Source organism: Vigna umbellata, chromosome 1 (assembly GCF_029865625.1).
Source record: "Vigna umbellata cultivar VRB3 chromosome 1, Vumbellata_1.0, whole genome shotgun sequence".
In the NCBI taxonomy this organism is placed as follows: domain Eukaryota; kingdom Viridiplantae; phylum Streptophyta; class Magnoliopsida; order Fabales; family Fabaceae; genus Vigna; species Vigna umbellata.
The window spans coordinates 39,589,575-39,606,107 of NC_142165.1; the positions used below are offsets into that span (position 1 = coordinate 39,589,575).

Consider the following 16,533-nt stretch of genomic DNA (forward strand, 5'->3'; position numbering starts at 1 on the left):
GTTATTCAAAATTATGTCTAGTTTATAAATTAAATTTTAAAATATTTAGTTTTATCGTAATTTATAAAAGTTGGCGTAAAATATTATTTTCAAGAAATGATTAAATTATAAAATATTTGGTTTTATTGTATCTTATAAAAGTTGACATAAAATATTATTTTCAAAAAATGATATGAAGGTTGTGTTTTAATTTATTATGAAATTATATTTGTAAAAACATTTAATATTAAAATATATTTTGCTCTTATCCTATATGTTTGGTCAGAAACTGGTCCGTCAACCATTAGTCAGACGTCTCAAGCGAGCTACTCGTAATCGAATTGTCATAAAGTCGGAATGATCATGCAACAAAAGAATTATTCCTAATATTGAACAACTTAAGGTAAAGTGTGACTATTTCTAATTGAATCGTAATTAGGTTGCAACTAATCAAAGACTCAAATCTATAAATATAAATACGAGGTAAGGAGGTAGGTGATTTTGCATCATTAATGCTTGAGTTGCCAAATCTTTACTATTTTGATATATGTTATGTAGATAATCTCGAAACATAACATACGAATAACACGAATGAATGATAGCGTAAAGACCAAAGATAGACTTACATGCAGACTCCTTCACAATCTATGAGACCTTAAATGGGTTTATATATTTTTGTTTATCTTTCTAAAATTAAAATTATTATTTTCAAAAAAATTAATTTGGAGAGTATTTGAAGTTAAAGTATTAACTTATACGTAGACTAAACTTATTATATTTGTTTTGGTATACGATGATATATTAAAAAATGTGTGGAAATTGATAAAAGTAACTATAAGTAGAAGTAATAAATGGTAAATAAGTTTGATGGGAGGATGTAATAAATGTGTGTGGAAAGAAGTAGAAAGGAATTTGGTGGTGATTAAAGGAAGAAGGAAGGTAGGTCTAATATTATGTTGAACACCTGTCAAAACCCCATACCTTCTTTCCACATTTGGTCTCAGCAGGCCCACCTCAGACTCAGTAACAGAACATCGACACCTGCTCTCTGTCATTCCAACCTTTTCCATTTTCCCTTTTTGGGTTTAGAACCATTCTGGAAGGCTACGTGGTCACTGCTGAGTGGTGAATGGATTTGGAATAGTTTGAAAGAAGCAGGAAAATGAAGAATTCCATATATCTTCCCTGTTGGAGAATTATGGTTGGTAATGGTATCTTTGAAATTGAAAAGGGGTAGCGTTTAGAGCACGAAGCATGCATGCAATGATAGCTAGCAGATAACAGAACATATGCATATGCAGTTGTGCAGTGGGAAGTGAATATAAGTATAATATATATGCATGTGGGGTGAATTAATTGAGAAACAAAGCTAGGTAGGTAACTATTGCTAAGGGAATTGATTCCATCGTGATGAAGAGAGTCAGATGAAGGTGGGTCAGACCACTTCTGTCATGGCAAATCATCTTACATTGCATTGAGTGTATTCAATGCCAGCTAGAATATGGTTCCATTTTTGAAACAACATGCAATCAATCATCCTTCTGCAAACATATCTACTTCTGACTTTACCCTCATCACAACAGTAAATCTACCCATATTCAGGAAGAAAGAGATATGGTTTTAGATTAGTTTACCAGATTCTTCTCTCCAATCTGCTTTCTGCTTTCACCTTCTTTATATGATCTTTGACTGCCTCGTTCCTTCGTCGAATTCTCCTTCTGTTTTTGGTTTATATGTTATCTCAACCAGTGGCTAACATTCAGCTACGTGATTTATTAATTACTGCTTCACGTTAAGGTTGATTTACAGAAGTGTAAACTTTATCTTTGAAAGCGACTATTTGATTTCAAAACTATTAATAAAAAAAAGTTAAATATATTTTTAGATTTCAAATATAAATAAAAAAATTAAAATTTGTTTTTGTTTTAAATTTTGACACGTTTTGTTTTCTAAATTTTAAAAATAAATTAATATAGTTATTTTAAACTGTATTTATTTTAAACTGACAAGGTTAATTATGAGCTTATTAAATAATATTATAGATTGACTTTTGAATTAAAATTTTGTCAAAATAATATAAATAACTACAATGTTATTATAAAATTTGTTTGATACATAAAAAAAAATTCACATATTTATACGAAGAAAGTTGTACATTTTCTAGACAATTTTAACAATTTTGTTTGAAATGTTGAAGTTATACGTTTCTATATGATTTCAACGTGTTATAACTGATTACGAGAATGGATAATCGATTAGGTAAAGTTAGAGTTATAGGTAGATAACTTTAAGATTAAAATACGGAGATAGACGATTTTAAAATTGAAATCGTATATAAACAGACGACTTCAAAGTTAAAATAGTGTAGAGATAAATAACTTCAACTTTTATCATATATGTATAAAGAGTTTACGACTTCTTCGTATTAAATTGTCTTGTCTATTTATATAATTTTTTTAAAATCTGTTTATACAGATTTGAAAAAAAAAAACTTATATTCCCCTGTGCAAGCCAAGAAGCAAAAAGACAAACATGAAGGATTTTTCATATTGGTTTAGGTAGCAAATGCAATATGGGTTAGGTCGCCAAGAACATTAATATTTTTGCTTTTCAAGCATAAGGATAGTTGAATTTAAAAGGAAAACGGAGTAGCCATTTAATCTGATCAAAATGTCAGCACGAATCATATTCTGCGTTGCGGTTTCCCTTGCAACAATAGCAGTTATTGTTTTGGCTGTGCTATCACCTGTGTCCCACAACAAGAACCACGGAAGGCCGTGGTTGGATCTATCCTTGTACATCCAACAGCCTCAGATACCAACCTTAAAGAGTGACCTCGTACCAAGGGAAGATGGCGGCGCTGTGATCATTCCGCGCGTCCTGACAGAGGGACCGGAGAAGAGTTCACGCGAGGTTGGAAAAGCAGAGGGGTTCGTGATTCTCAGCGACATGTTTCAGCAATCGGCGTTCAATGTGATGTATCTGAGCATCGACACCCCAGATCATAAGGGTACGCTCAGCGTGCAGGCTCATGAAGACAAACAACAGCTCAAGGTCATCGGAGGCACTGGTTCTTTTGCCTTTGCTCGTGGTCTTGCACTTTTCACCATAGCTGATGAAGCTGCTGCTACTTACCATCTCAAACTTCAGCTTCAATTCCCCAACCATTCCCCAAACTCATTACCACCATGATGCACGCACGCACTTCTACTTTCGTATCCTTTTTTCTTCCATCAAACTCAAAACTATCAAACCCATCGTTACTTTCTTCTTCTCCTTCTGCTTAAATCTTCAACCACTCACGCTCATACTCTAATACTAGGATGCGTTCTGATATTTTTAAGGATTTTGAGTTCACTATCATTAATATAAAACATTCTCTTATAGAGGAATAATATTAGATACAATAATTATCTTAATAATTTTATAAATCATGGTTTATGATTTCTAGCTCCTTCGTCATTAAATAAAATTAAAAATTAAATTGATATTATTTAACAAAAAATTAGCATTAATCATGTATAATGTACATAAAACTTTATATAAAATTTTAAATAATTATATTAGTATAGAATAAATTGAAATATTATGCTTATTAATTTATTTCAAAGATTTACTATTATCAACTTCAAAATGTGAGAACTTATAAATTTAGTAAGATAGAATAAAAAGTAAAATCTAACAAATTAATTATCTTAAAATATATCATTAATATATTAAAGTTTTCATTAAATTATAGTTGGTTTTAATGTTTAAAATATATATTTGTAGCAAGAAACATTATACTTCTAAATTTCGATTTATAATCTTTGAATTCATATTTTACTATTTTCAATTTCTAAATGAAAGAGCATGTAACTTTAGTAATATCCAAATAAAAGGTAAAATATAATATTAATTGTTTTAAAATGTATCATTATTTATATTATTATTAGATTAATCTGGGAATATACATTAAACTTAACAAATGTAACTATATACATTATACAAGTATAAGAAAAAACATTAGATGAGTTTGTTGATATAGTGATTAGACAATTATAGAAAAAAAAATCCAATAATATATATTAGACAATTATGTCCATACAAAAAAAAAGAGTCCAACATATATATTAGACAATTTTGTCCACATAGTAACTATATCATTATATAAAAAGCATTAGATAAGTCATTTTATATGTTGATTATACGTGTCAAAAATTAGTATGTCGACAACAAAAAAATAATAAATGAGTATGTCGATACACTAATTAGATAAATCTAACAATATATATTAGATAAATTTATCCATGCATTAATATAGATAAACAATTATAGAAATCATTCCATACATTAATTAGACCAATACTTATTAAAATATATTCATATATTTATTAAATGAGTCTGCATTAATAAAAGGACTCTGATAAACTATTTGTCTGAGTATATATTATAAGAATTTATTAATAAACATTAGATTTATTGATTAAATGAGTCTCATCAAACACGTTAAAAGAGTCTAAACAACATTGATTTGCAACTCTTTCTGAACACATATTAAATAAATTTATCCACTTATTGTTTAAATAAGTTTATTACGTAGAATTGAGGTAAATCTAAAAGTTATTTTCTCCGGGACCGGGATTATTAGCGGCCATGGGAGATTCTCGTCCAGTTGGTAGCTGGCCAAGCTTTCTCTTAATCTCCAACCCTGTTCACAACATCAACAAAAAAAGATTACGGTGATTTTGTGGTTTTGTTGGCATTAATGATGTTGTATTACATATGGTTGGTGTGTAACATCTGGATTTTAAGGTTTTCACTTTGAAGAAAACAAAAAGACTGATATGAAAAAGAGAATGAAGACAAACTTGCAGTGATTTGAGTGGACGAAAAGGATGCCATTAAAGCAAGCACAATGAGAAGGTAGTAGAAGAAGCAATGCATTCTCAGATATTTATAACCACAAAAATAATATGAACAATCTATTTTTTATTATACCGTTTTTGGACAATTCCACATCTTCTCAGTTTCATAGGAAAGGTTTAAATTTCACAGAAACTACGAAAACGTGTGGCTATGTCGTCAACCAAGTTTAATAAAATTGAAAACTCATCAACTTTCAAAAAGTTCTCTTCATATATCCAAGTGCATTGGATAAGACTGATAAATTAATCATTAAATATGAAGTATTGACACTGATAAACTTAAAATAAAAATCTTCAACTGATAAAAGCTATCAGCCCTGCTTTACAGCGTAGTATGATTCTCTGATCATACGACTGATAAACCTGATGCTGTTTTTTTTTCTTCCGTTTCAACTTCTTTTTCTGTTTTGCTATTTTCTTTTTTTTTATACCATAGAAATCAACTTTAATATTTATCTTATATTTTATTTAATATAGAATCTTTAATACCTCTTTCCTATTTAATATTATATTTATTGATATTTATTTAATATAAAAATCAACATATCAAATATTTTACTTTAACAAATAATAAATTTTATTAGATATAAAATCTACGTTATTCTATGCTATGTTAAAGAGTTAACTTAAAATATAATATTTATATTTATTTATACATCATCAAATTATTTTATTTTTAATTAATACGAAATATCTGTGACGTTATATATATAATATAATATATGGAAATTAATTAAATCATTTTCTTAATCTTTCTTTGTCCATGTCTATCTTTTTGTACACTCTTTCTTTTATTATGAATGCTAAATTCTATCTTAGGAGTAAATTTAAGATAATTGATAAAATTTATAAGACAAAAATAAACGAAACAAATAGGCGTGGGAAATCGAACTTTTTTATTAGTTAAAAGGATGTTTGAACTTGTTGAAAAATATAGGTACAGAAAAATTTGCCACAATTTATTATATGAGTAATTTGACTCAAATTAAATTTAAATCTATAAAACATTAAATTTATGGTTTGTCATGTATATTCAACTTATCAACACCAATTTATCGAAAAGCTATTAAAAAAAACTAAAATTGGCTGGGTTTTAGTGGAAGCTACTGTGTCATGATGCTTGATCTAATTTGCGTTTAAAATATTTAATGATAAATATAAGAAATGACAAATATTTATAAGCAAAAAAATTGACTTTACCTTTCATGCATGCGATTACTACGAATACCTTACGAGGTTCAATTCTTTCATTAACTCGACTTTAAGTTACTATATATTATCAGATAAAATAATGTGGATTACTTAATAGAAAATAAATATGTTTTAAATGTGAGATTTTGTATATATTTTTTAATTTTTTATTTAAATGTAATTTTTTTTTTCAATATATTACTCAAAAAGACAAAGTAAGAACTTAGAAAATTGTAGTTGGAAGCATTAATTACAGTGTTGTTATGGACGAAGGCGTTGACGTCGAAGTGTGCAATTGTTCGATGTGAATTTAGTCAGGGGCAAAGCATTAATTACAGTGTTGTTACCAACGAGGAGTTGCGTCAAGCTTAACAATAGTTCGACATCATACAAATACAATTTTCATTTCTTAAGTTGGTTCAAAATTGTTTTTCTATTGAACATATTAGGATCTATTTTTAAGTTTTCCTGGAGATTTTTCTTCCCTTCCCAAAGCATTTGTCTTCTTCAAATAACAATTTGTTGTCTTGGATTTCAAAGTGCACATAAGACAAGAAAATGCATTTTGAAGGATAGAAATGTGATGAAATCTTACTGAAAGGGGAATCTTCAGAAAACTTAAAATCATGGTTTACCATATGTTTAATGGTGAAACATTTTTAACAAATATCACTACCATTGCATAGTTTGATTTAATAGAGTCTCCATCTTGATCATATTAAAATTAGTTCATTTTTTTAATTTTCTTGAAGATTTTTTTATGATCAGATTTTATAGCAAAATGTTATGAAATCTTTCTATTAAAAACATCTTTAGAAAATTTAAAAAATGAATCACACTACAAATTTGAAGTCGGACGTTAGCATCGATCAACGTTAATCCGACGTCAATTACCTGTGAGGGTTTCAAAAGGAACTCCATTATTAAAAAAATCTATGCACAAAAATGAAAATCAAACCAACAAACGAAGTAGATGTTATGTAAAATGGAGAAGCTGTTTGAAATCCAGATCTATTAACTCATGGCCTCTAAATTTCTATCACATCTTCAAGGTTCACAAAAATTAATTCTAAAGAGGATGAATCAGTGACAAAGAAAAGTCTTGCTTTTTGTGAACTTGAAGGAGTTAATAGAGATCAAGAGATAGAAAGTTAACAATATGGATGTTGGTTCCGAAAGTTCTTTAGGGAAATGAAAGTTTGGTGAATGGAGGTGTAAGTTTTACAAAGGATCCAAAAACTCTTTTTGGGAAGTGAAACTGTAAGGAATATAAGGAAAGTTTCAAATAAATTTATTTTGGTATGAACGTATGCAATTGTCTAAGCGGACGTTAAATTTTTACTCAGGGTATAGTTTAACGTCGAAGATGGGTTTAACCAATATTAAAGGATGTCGGTTTTATGGTTTCAGACGTCATTAAGTTAATAACGTCAAACATTAATCCTTTTAGACGTTTAAGTTATTGCATTTAAGTATAACAACGTCACCGATCTTTTTTAATGTTGATTTTTTTTGTTTACTAACATTGAGTGCTATAGCTTGTAACCTTATTTTACACTAGTATGGGTATAGCAACAATAATAGATATCTCTATACTCGTCATGTCCTCGTTTCAAATATGTTCGTTTGAACATATTTTATATATCAAATATGTTAATCCTAATAATAATTTTATTATTTATAGATTGATTAGATGGGTATCGAAAAAAATAAGTCTAGTCATTCTTTATATTAATTAAAAGTATATATTTTACTATTATTTCTTACGTAATAATATGTAAAAAAATGTGATAATAATTTTTTCTTATTTTCAATAAAAAATTACATCATTTTTATATTAAATTATAGGCTTAATTACCTACTTAGTTCCCATGTTAGGAGGTAATTTTCTGTTTAGTACCCGGTTTTAAAAATGTAGGTATTTGGTACCTATGTTTTGAAATTTGTATCAATTCAATCCTATCCAGTTAACGGCGTTATAATTGATGCGAGAAATTAAGGACGTTAATGATAGCCTGGGTGGAATTGCTATCAAATGTTTGAATGCATAGCTTGGGTGGAATAGCTATCAAATGTTTGAATGCATAGCTTGGGTGGAATAGTTATCAAATGTTTGAATGCATCTTCATTAACGTCCTTAATTTCTCGCATCAATTATAACGCCGTTAACTGGATAGGATTGAATTGATACAAATTTCAAAACATAGGTACCAAATGCCTACATTTTTAAAACCGGGTACTAAACAGAAAATTACCTCCTAACATGGGGACTAAGTAGGTAATTAAGCCTAAATTATACTATAAATATTCTTACTTTTCAATATTCTTTATATTTTTAGTTTGTAAAAGTAAACTTGTATTATTTAATAAAAAATTAACATTATTAATAATATGTATGTATAACTTCATATAAGATTTTAAATAATTATATTTATAATAGGCTAAATGGAAATACTCTTTTAATATTGTAAATTTGGATTTATAATCTTTGAATTCATATTTTTTTATTTTTAATTTCTAAATAAAAGAACTTGTGACTTTAGTAATATCGAAATAAAAGATAAAAGATAACAAATTAATTATCTTAAATGTATCATCAATGTATTTATATTATTATTAGATTAATTTAGGAATACACATTAAATGTACATTAATTAGACGAATCTAGTAGTAGTATAAGAAAAATATTAGATGAGTTTAATAATACACTAAAAAATTTGTTGATACATTAATTAGACAATTATATTCATACACTAACTATATCATTATACATAAAATATTAGATAAGTCATTTTATACATTGATTATATGAGTCAAAAAATATGTTGATTAAGTGAGTATAACAACGAAATATTAAACAAGTGTGTCGATACATAATTAGACGAGTCTAATCATAGATATTAGATGAATTTATCCATACAATGATTAAATGAATATAGGAAAAAAAATTCTACGAATCATTATAATATATTGATAAACGAGTTTAAAAATACTCGTTAAATAAGTCTAGGTATAGATTATACACATCAGATTTATTGATTAAAAAATAAGTATAATGAAACGCAATATAAAAAAGTCTAAACAACATTGATTAGACAACTCTTTCTAAACACATAATAGATAAATTTATCCACTTATTGCTTAAATAGGTTTTACAATACATATGTTATTACGTTCACTGGTACGAGTTTAAAACTAGTCTATATCTCAATACTAAAAGTTATTTTCTAATCAGAACCGGGACCGGGATTATTAGCGGCCATGGGAGATTCTCGTCCAGATGCTAGCGGCCCATGCTTTCTCTTAAACAACAACTCTGTTCACAACAACAACAAAAGGTTATGGTGATTTTGGGGTAGTTTTTGCATTAATGATGTTTTATTACATGGTTCGTGTTGGGTTTTAAGGTTTTCACTTTGAAGAAAAGAAAAAGACTGATATGAAAAAGAGGAACGAAGACAAACCTGCAGTGATTTGAGTGGACGAAAAGGATGCTATTAAAGCAAGCACGATGAGAAGGTAGTAGAAGAAGGAATGCAGACCCATCTCTCTCTTTAAAAGCCAGATATAGAAAATGATCCATTCTCACAGAATATTTATAACCACAAAAATAATATGAACATCTCTATTTTTTATTATACCGTTTTTGTTGGAGAATTCCACATCTTCTTCTTAGTTTCATAGCAAAGGTTTGAACTTCACAGTAACTACGAAATTAGGTGTGAAAACTCATCAACTTTAAGTAAAGTTCTCTTCGGATCCCACGTGAATTGGTATAAGACTGTTAAATTAATCATTAAATATGAAGTATTAACACTGATAAACTTAGAATAAAAATCTTCAACTGATAAAAGCTAGCAGCCCTGCTTTACTGCATAGTGATTCTCTGATCATACGTGATGCTGCTTTTCTTCTTCGGTTTCAACTTCTGTTTCTGTGTTTGTTATTTTCTTTTTATATACGAGCAAGTGTTTATACCATACAAATCAACTTTAATATTTATATTTTATTTATTTAATATAGAATCTTTAATACGTCTTTCCTATTTAATATTATATTTATTGTTATTGATTTAATATAAATATCAACATATCAAATATTCTACTTTAACAAATAATAAACTTATTTAGATATAAAATCTACATTATTCTCAAACTATGTTAAAGAGTTAACTTAAAATATAATACTTATATTTATTTATATATCAAAAGTTTATTTTATTTTTAATCAATATAAAATCTCTGTCATATTATATATATTATAATATATGGAAATTAATCAAATCATTTTCTTAATCTTTCTTTGTCCATCTGCTTCTTCTTTTTTACACTCTTTCTTTTATCATGAATGTTAAAATTCTATGTTAAGAGTAAATCTAAGATAATTGATAAAAATTATATTAGCGAAACTCAATAATATTAATAATAAAATATTTAAGTATAAATAGAAATTATTCTCTAAGAGTTTTTTTTCTTTTACTTTAAGTTTTCTTTAACAAATTTTTCTGTTGGGATAAGTAAGTTTTTCACCATTTTCTGGTCTTCTTCAATTCACCTAGGTTGCATGTGAGGTTTTTCTACTTGCATGTGTCTTTGTAATGTTTTTCTTAAATATCTGTTAATCAATGAATTTGTTGGTATGGTCAAATCATTCTAGCTTATTTTTTAGGTGTAGAAAGAGGAACTTACAAGTTAAAAGGCATTTTGCTGTTAGAGAACTTTAAAAAGTGGTTCGATCAGTAAGGAAATATAGTTATTTTTATGTATGAGTATGATAAATTTGATGTTTTGAATATTTTAATTTTATTAGAAATAAAATTAAAGGAAATTTTTTTAATATATACATTTTGAATATGTGACTAATATTTTGTTGAGCGCTAAAACCATATGAAATTTGTTAAGAACATGGACCTGCATAAGCTGTAAAATTCTGCACAAATTCATTATACTCTCTAGTTCTCCTAAACAAAAACTAAAAGATGCAGGATTTTTTTGGTTGAGAAGGCTATATATCTGAGTAATTCCATAGTGATCTATAAGTGTTTGGGAGTATTGTCATGGAGATGACTTTTAAATTATCGTACTGGAAATTTAATAAAGAAATATTTTTAACATATATTACTTGAAATATAATGATATCAAAATTTCATAAATATTCAAGTTATTTTAAATGGGAACAACATAATCCGGTGTATATAAAGTATAATACTTTATGAAACTATCTAACTTAAATAGGTGCCCAACAACATTTACATATTAAAGTTTAATCCAAATAATTCATACTAAAACTATGCTTAAAAAAATTAAGGAAATAAATGGGTATAGAGACGTTTGAACATATTTCATATATCAAATATGTTAATTCTAATTATGTGCACTTGCACACAAAAACTCCATCATAAACCAAAAATAATTGGTGCAAACAAAACTTAATCAGTATAAACAGAATTTAATCGATGCAAATTAAAGTTAATTGTGGTGCAAAATAAATTAATTGGAAGAAAATCAATCAAACATATCTTGCAGCAGCAATAGCGAACGCGAACCAAGCAAAAATTCAAACGAAAACGCAAAAGAAAATGAAGTTCACGTTTTGGGTTTTTGGGTTTAAAAGGGCATTTGACATCTCCCTCCTCTACCGACGTTTAATTGCTAAAAAAATTCATTTTTGTATCACTTTTGAAGTATTTTCGCAGCTTATTGACATCCAGGGAAGGGAATCCAACGTCTAATACACATTAGACGTCAGTCCCTCCTATGTTTGACGTCCAATGTTTGAAAAAGTGACATTTTAGTTATGATTTTGCAGCTTCTAGCAGAGGATTTGATGTCTGGTCTCGGGAGAACCGACGTTAAGACGTCGGGGGAGCTAGTAGTCGATGTCTATAAGGCTATTTTATTTACAAAATTGTCACCGATCATTTTTTACGTTAGTTATGTTATGAGATGTTATACGTGTGATGTTATACGCAGTTTTTGTAGTGGTAAATATTATAAATTTCGATTTATAGTCTTTGAATTCATATTTTACTATTTTTAATTTCTAAACGAAAGAGCTTATGACTTTTGTAATATTGAAATAAAAGATAAAAAATAACAAATTAATTATCTTAAAATATATCATCAATGTATTTATATTCTTATTAGATTAATTTAGGAATACACACATTAATTAAACTAATCTAGCAGCAAATATTATATTAGTGTAACATTATATGAGTCTAACAATACACACTAGAAAAATTTGTTGATGTATTAATTAAACAATTATATTCATATACTAATTATATCATTATACAAAAAATATTAGATAAGTCATTTTATACATTGATTATACGAGTCAAAAAATATGTTGATTAAACAAGTATAACAATATATTAAACGAATCTATATATAATTAGATAAGTCTAACAATCCATATTAGATGAGTCTATCCATACTAAATGAGTCTCATCAAATAGATTAAAAAAGTTTAAACATCATTTATTACACAACTCTCTCTAAACACATATATTATATAAGTTTGCCCACTGATTGTTTAAATAAGCCTTATAATATCCATTATATGAATATATTTATTACGCTCACTGATACAAAGTTTAAAATTACAAAATATAAATTTTATTTTTCAAATCAATTATGTAGAATTGAGGTAAATCTAAAATTTATTTTCCATGACCGGCACCGGGATTATGAGCGGCCATGGGAGATCCTGGTCCATTTGGTATCTTGCCAAGCTTTCTCTTAATCTCCAACTCTGTTGACAACAACAACAAAAAAAGATTATTGGTGATTTTGGGCTTTTCTATGAAACTAGGTAAATTTGCTTTAAATATTACAGAAATGGACAATTTTTGGATCAAAGGGAAGTCGTGAGGGGCCCAGACGACTTCTAAGGAAGAAGTCGTGCCTCCTGCACGACTTCACACTATTCATTTGACCAATATTAAAGTCGTGCACTCCAAAAACGATTTCATGTCATTGTAATCGATTATCTATCACTGTAATCGATTACCACGTCTTTTTTTCACTAAAAAATAATAAAATTAATGAAGTTGTAAAGGGGTTGACGACTTAATAATCGATTACAGTGATTGGTAATTGATTACAACGACATAAAGTCGTTTTTGGGGTGCACGACTTCAACACTGGTCAAGTGAACCGTGTGAAGTCGTGCAGAGGGACACGACTTCTTCATTAAAAGTCGTCTGACCCCTCACGACTTGCCTATTTTCGTAATTAATTTTTTTTTCCTATTCTCGTGATATTTCCTTGATTTTTGTCTACTATGGAAAACAAACCGTGATTTTGTGTTTTTTTTTTTGCATTAATGATGTTTTATTACATGGTTGGTGTGTAACATTTGGATTTTAAGGTTTTCACTTTGAAGAAAGAAAAAGACTGATATGAAAAATAGGAATGAAGACAAACCTGCAGTGATTTGAGTGGACGAAAAGGATGCTATTAAAGCAAGAAGAATGAGAAGGTAGTAGAAGAAGGAATGCAGACCCATCTTTATCTTTGAAAGCCAGATATAGAAAATGATCATTCTCACAGATATTTATAACCACAAAAATAATATGAACAATCTATTTTTTATTATACCGTTTTTGGACAATTCCACATCTTCTTAGTTTCATAGCAAAGGTTTGAATTTCACAGAAACTACGAAAACGCGTGGCTATGTCTGTAATAGCACAATAACGGAACCAACGTTTAATAAAATAAGAGCAGGAAAACTCATCAACTTTCAAAAAACCTATCTTCATATCCCAAGTGGGTTGGTATAAGACTGTTAAATTAATCATTAAATATGAAGTATTAACACTGATAAACTTAAAATAAAAATCGTCAACTGATAAAAGCTGGCAGCCCTGCATTACCCCTTAGTGATTCTCTTAAAATATAATATTTATATTTATTATACATCATCAATTTATTTTATTTTTAGTCAATACGAAATATATATAATATAATATATGGAAATTATTCAAATCATTTTCTTAATCTTTCTTTGTCCATGTCTATGCTTTTTTTTTGTACACTCTTTATTTTATTATGAATGTTAAAATTCTATCTTAGGAGTAAATCTAAGATAATTGATCAAATTTATAAGACAAAAATAAACAAAACAAATAGGCGTGGGAAATTGAACTTTTTTATTAGTTCAAAGGATGTTTGAACTTGTTGAAAAATATATGTAAAGAAAAATTTGCCACAATGTATTATACGAATAAATTTGACAATGGATTCAACTTAAATCTATAAAACATTAAATTCATGGTTTGTCATGTATATTCAACTTATCAACACCAATTTATCGAAAAGCTATTAGAAAACTAAAATTGGCTGGGTTTTAGGGAAGGCTACCGTGCCATGATTCTGTGATCTAATTTAAAATATTTAATGATAAATATAAGAAACGACAAATATTTATAAGTAAAAAAATTGACTTTACCTTTCATGCATGCGATTACTACGAATATCTTGCTTACGATGTTCAATTCTTTCAGTAATTCAACTTTAAGTTACTATATATTACCAGATAAAATAATGTGGATAACTTAATAGAAAATAATTATGTTTTAAATATGAAATTTTTTATATATATTTTAATTATTTATTTAATTTTTTGTTCAATATATAACTCAAATGACATTATTTTGTTTGAGAACTTAGAAAATCTTATTTTAGCTTGACAAGATCAACTGTTCAATTTTTCCATTCTGGTAAGTTAGTTTTTTTGCCATTTTCTTTGTCTTTTGCAATTCATCTAAGTTGCATGTGAGGTTTTTCTGCCACTATATGTCCTTGTGATGTTTTTCTTGAATTTATGTTTATCAATGTATTTGTTGACATTGTGACTTGTCTCTACACTAACGGAGGTAAGGGCTTTTGCACCGATTATTTTAGACTTTATATTTCAATTCTAACAAAAGTATATTTAAGCGAGGTAAAAAAATATATAATTTTGAATTTCAGTTCATAACATAAATTTATTTTTTATTTTATGTTTTAATTCCTCTTTTAATAAGAAAAGTCTACTTTTATATTTAAAAAAATGAATTTCTTTCCTTTCTTACGTATTTTTTATCGAAAAATCATCGTGCTCTCCATCAACTAACAAAGCCACAATTACCTTTTTCCACCTCCACAATGAACAAAAAAGATTAAAAAATTTACATTAAGAAAACGAATTATGAAACAAAAAAAAGATGCAAGACGAAAGAACGAACCTCTAACCACTTTCGAAATAAAAAGAAAATAGATGCTCGTAGTGATAACGTGACGACACACTTCGCATTGACTACAATGAGGAATGAAACAAAGTGGCTCTTGCAGTGAAGAACTCATGTGGTGCAAATGAAAAAACTTTAATAAAAATATAATTTTAATCCTAACAAATGAATAAGCATCGATTCTTTAAAGAATCGAAATATATAATTGTGTAAATATTTACAAAAATATCACTAGTAACATTTTTAAAATTATTTAAAAAAATATAAACATCAATTCTTTAAAAAATTAAGGTTTATAATTATGTAAATATTTACAAAAATGCCACAAATGAAAATTTTATTTATAAATAGTTATCATTCTTTTTAATATAGTTAGTTTTTTTTTTATATAAAAATATTTAAAATATTTGACAAACCTGCAGTACCTTGAAGTAGAAGAAGGAATGCAGACCCATTTTTAAAAGCAGAAAAATATGAACATCTGCATTTCAAATCAACTATCGGAGCTCATTCAGGCTCGTCGGAGTTGAGCAATAATTTTATTATTATTATTAAATCACTTAAATGAGAGGTGCTAATTAAATAGATTGGATCTGGCTTAATCTTTTATAACTCATTATTTCGATTTAATCTGTTAACAAGTCAACTCAATTAGATTTGTAGATTTGAAATGTTTGAACCAGAAAATTAATGGTATGGTTTATATTATATGACAAAATCAAAACCTTTAGCTGCATTATGAATTTACTTCTGAGTCAGAACGTGAAATAGAGCTGTCATTTATTTATTAGAACTTATGGCATGACTTATATATTTGCTTATTTAGTTAAAATAAATTAAAATCTCTACATTAAGAAATATTTACTTGCTAAAAATAACCAGAAATTTCACAACTATAAATATATTATGTATAAAATTATTGTACTGAAATTTTAATAAAAAATCTTTTGAACCTACATATTACTTGAAAGTATAATAATATCTACATTATTGTTACATAGGAACAATTTCTCAATTCCTTAAAAATTACAAAATATTTATATATAATATTTTTTGAACTATCTAACTTTAATGAGAAATAATAAAAGATAATAATGAACTTTGTCATCAAGACTGAATAACTCAGAGGTATAATATTACATACAACAAATCCTTTAATAATTCTATAACAATTTATTTATCTGCAAAGCTTTCTTAATAAAAATAAAAAACAAAAGT

The 16,533-nt window shown here is 27.4% G+C and overlaps 1 protein-coding gene across 1 annotated transcript; it reads left to right on the forward strand.

The window, feature by feature from the left end:
- The first annotated feature begins 2,518 nt into the window (after nucleotides 1-2,518).
- Nucleotides 2,519-3,253, forward strand: LOC124831996 (Disease resistance-responsive (dirigent-like protein) family protein). Its single transcript, XM_047306099.2, has one exon. It carries the CDS (start codon nucleotides 2,650-2,652, stop codon nucleotides 3,169-3,171), a length of 522 nt encoding a protein of 173 aa, XP_047162055.2. The 5' UTR covers nucleotides 2,519-2,649; the 3' UTR covers nucleotides 3,172-3,253.
- Nucleotides 3,254-16,533: the final 13,280 nt, after the last annotated feature.